The following is a 1,819-nucleotide window of genomic DNA, read 5'->3' as shown; positions in this document are numbered from 1 at the left end:
ATTTCACGAATCAAGTAGATAATTATAAATCCATAACAATAACAAATTATATTCAACAAACTTAAGCTAAAACCTTAAATAAAATATGAGAATAATTTTGAGTAAATTAGAAGGTTTCTTATTTCTATTTAAAACTGTAATTTATGAAATTTAGGGGTTGGCTTGATTAGAGTTAGTAGCGTCGGTCGCCATTTTTACCTACAGGACTACAGACGGTGCTGTGCGTCGCAGTGAATAATACTTATTGTTATTGGGTGTGTCATAATGAAGAGTTTTAACTTATTTTTACCACTCGCCTTCCTCTGCACAGGTAAGTAATAATTAATCGAACTTAAACTGCGTCCATCGTTCTAAGTTAATCACAAACAATATTAAGTCTTTACTCTGTAACGTAATTGATGGAGAATACAATACCGTTAACCCCTGTTGAAAATTTAATTGCCTTCGATTCTAATTATTTTTAATTATATGGAAGTCTATCAATAAATCACAATTCGAATCCTGCAATTTTGCACTATAAACGTGAATTATTTTTCATATACAATTCTTGTGTTATGTATTTCAGGTTTCATTGATCCTCTCATAGGACTTAACTGAACTTAAGTAATTTTAAATAGGATTTGTTGAAATCTGAATTGCTTATTTATTGTTTATTAACATTCTGTTAATTTTATTATGTATAAATGAATTATTTTTCATTTATGTTGTATAAATGAGTTTTCTAATTCATAGAATTTGAACTCAATTTAATATGGAAGCTAATTTGCGTTTTGTGTTTATTTGAATTCTATGGTTTTTATGTATAAATGAATTGTGTTCCACCTACTCTTCCTCCATTAAAATTTCATGATTCTTCTGTAAAGTTCAATTGTAGCTTTAAAATTTGACTTGAAGTTCATTGAAAGGACTTCATGTTTGTTTGAATTCTATAATTTCTCTATATACGAATGAATTACTTTTCAGTGAATACCCAGCGTACACCGACAATCTCTTACATCTCCCAGGAGCAAATTAAGGACATAGGAGAGACTGTAGAGTTTCGTTGCTCTGTTCAATATGCACCAGATTTCCCAGTCGTCTGGACGAAGATCAATAAAGACGTTGTCAATGACCAGTTACCCCTTTCACATGGTAGCTCTTTGATTGTGAGGGACACTAGATTCTCCCTGAAGTACGTCGATGCACTGTCTACTTTCATACTACAGGTAATTCAATTATGTATTTTTACTCAGTTGATAATTAAAGAATCTAGGGAAATTCTCAGAAACGTCCAACTAGGAACATTTTATATTATATTTCATAATGAATTTTGTAATCTGTTTCAGATAAAAGATATTCAAGAGACCGACGCTGGGATCTACCAATGCAAGATTCTAATATCTCTGAACAATCACGTGTCCGCAAATGTTGAACTGCAAGTTCGCAGACCACCAATTATAAGCGACAACTCGACCAGGTCTTTGGTAGTCACTGAAGGACAGCCTGTGCAGCTTGAATGCTACGCCGGAGGCTTCCCTGCTCCCAGGATCTCCTGGCGTAGGGAGAACAACGCTATTTTACCTACCGGAGGCTCGATCTATCGGTGAGCCTTTCAAACTATCACAATTTTATTTACAAACCTCTTTTATTATTTAACACGTTGAGTGAATGCGAAGCACAATACTAGAAAATTAAAATTTACTCGATGCAAATGTTTAAACATATTAGGGCGATTGTTTCTTATCGCAGAATGGCAGAAAAATAGCAAGAAATTTAACCAAACAAGTTGTAACATTTTGTGATACTTGCGAAGGACAACCATTTTTATTTTTACCTTGTT

The 1,819-nt window shown here is 33.2% G+C and overlaps 2 protein-coding genes across 3 annotated transcripts in view; one reads left to right on the top strand and one right to left on the bottom strand.

Annotated features, from left to right (window-relative positions):
- The window catches only part of LOC108622138 (D-arabitol-phosphate dehydrogenase), a gene marked incomplete at its 5' end in the record, with an annotated part of 12,760 nt that overhangs the window by 645 nt on the left and 10,296 nt on the right, over positions 1–1,819 (bottom strand). The gene's annotated exons all lie outside the window — the stretch shown is intronic.
- Lac (septate junction protein lachesin) overlaps positions 183–1,819 on the top strand; it is a 4,313-nt gene continuing 2,676 nt past the window's right edge. For both annotated transcript variants that reach the window (XM_018019824.2, XM_018019823.2), the window contains exons 1-3: positions 183–310; positions 964–1,205; positions 1,326–1,582. In XM_018019824.2, coding sequence (XP_017875313.1) covers positions 265–310; positions 964–1,205; positions 1,326–1,582 — 545 coding nt within the window. In that variant the 5' untranslated portion in view covers positions 183–264. The remainder of the gene's footprint in view (positions 311–963; positions 1,206–1,325; positions 1,583–1,819) is intronic.

This window comes from Ceratina calcarata, unplaced genomic scaffold, assembly GCF_001652005.2.
Source record: "Ceratina calcarata isolate Rehan_Ccalc_2016 unplaced genomic scaffold, ASM165200v1 scaffold207.2, whole genome shotgun sequence".
Taxonomy (NCBI): Eukaryota; Metazoa; Arthropoda; class Insecta; order Hymenoptera; family Apidae; genus Ceratina; species Ceratina calcarata.
Note: the sequence above shows the minus strand (reverse complement) of the source record. Positions and strands in the feature narration are given on the sequence as shown.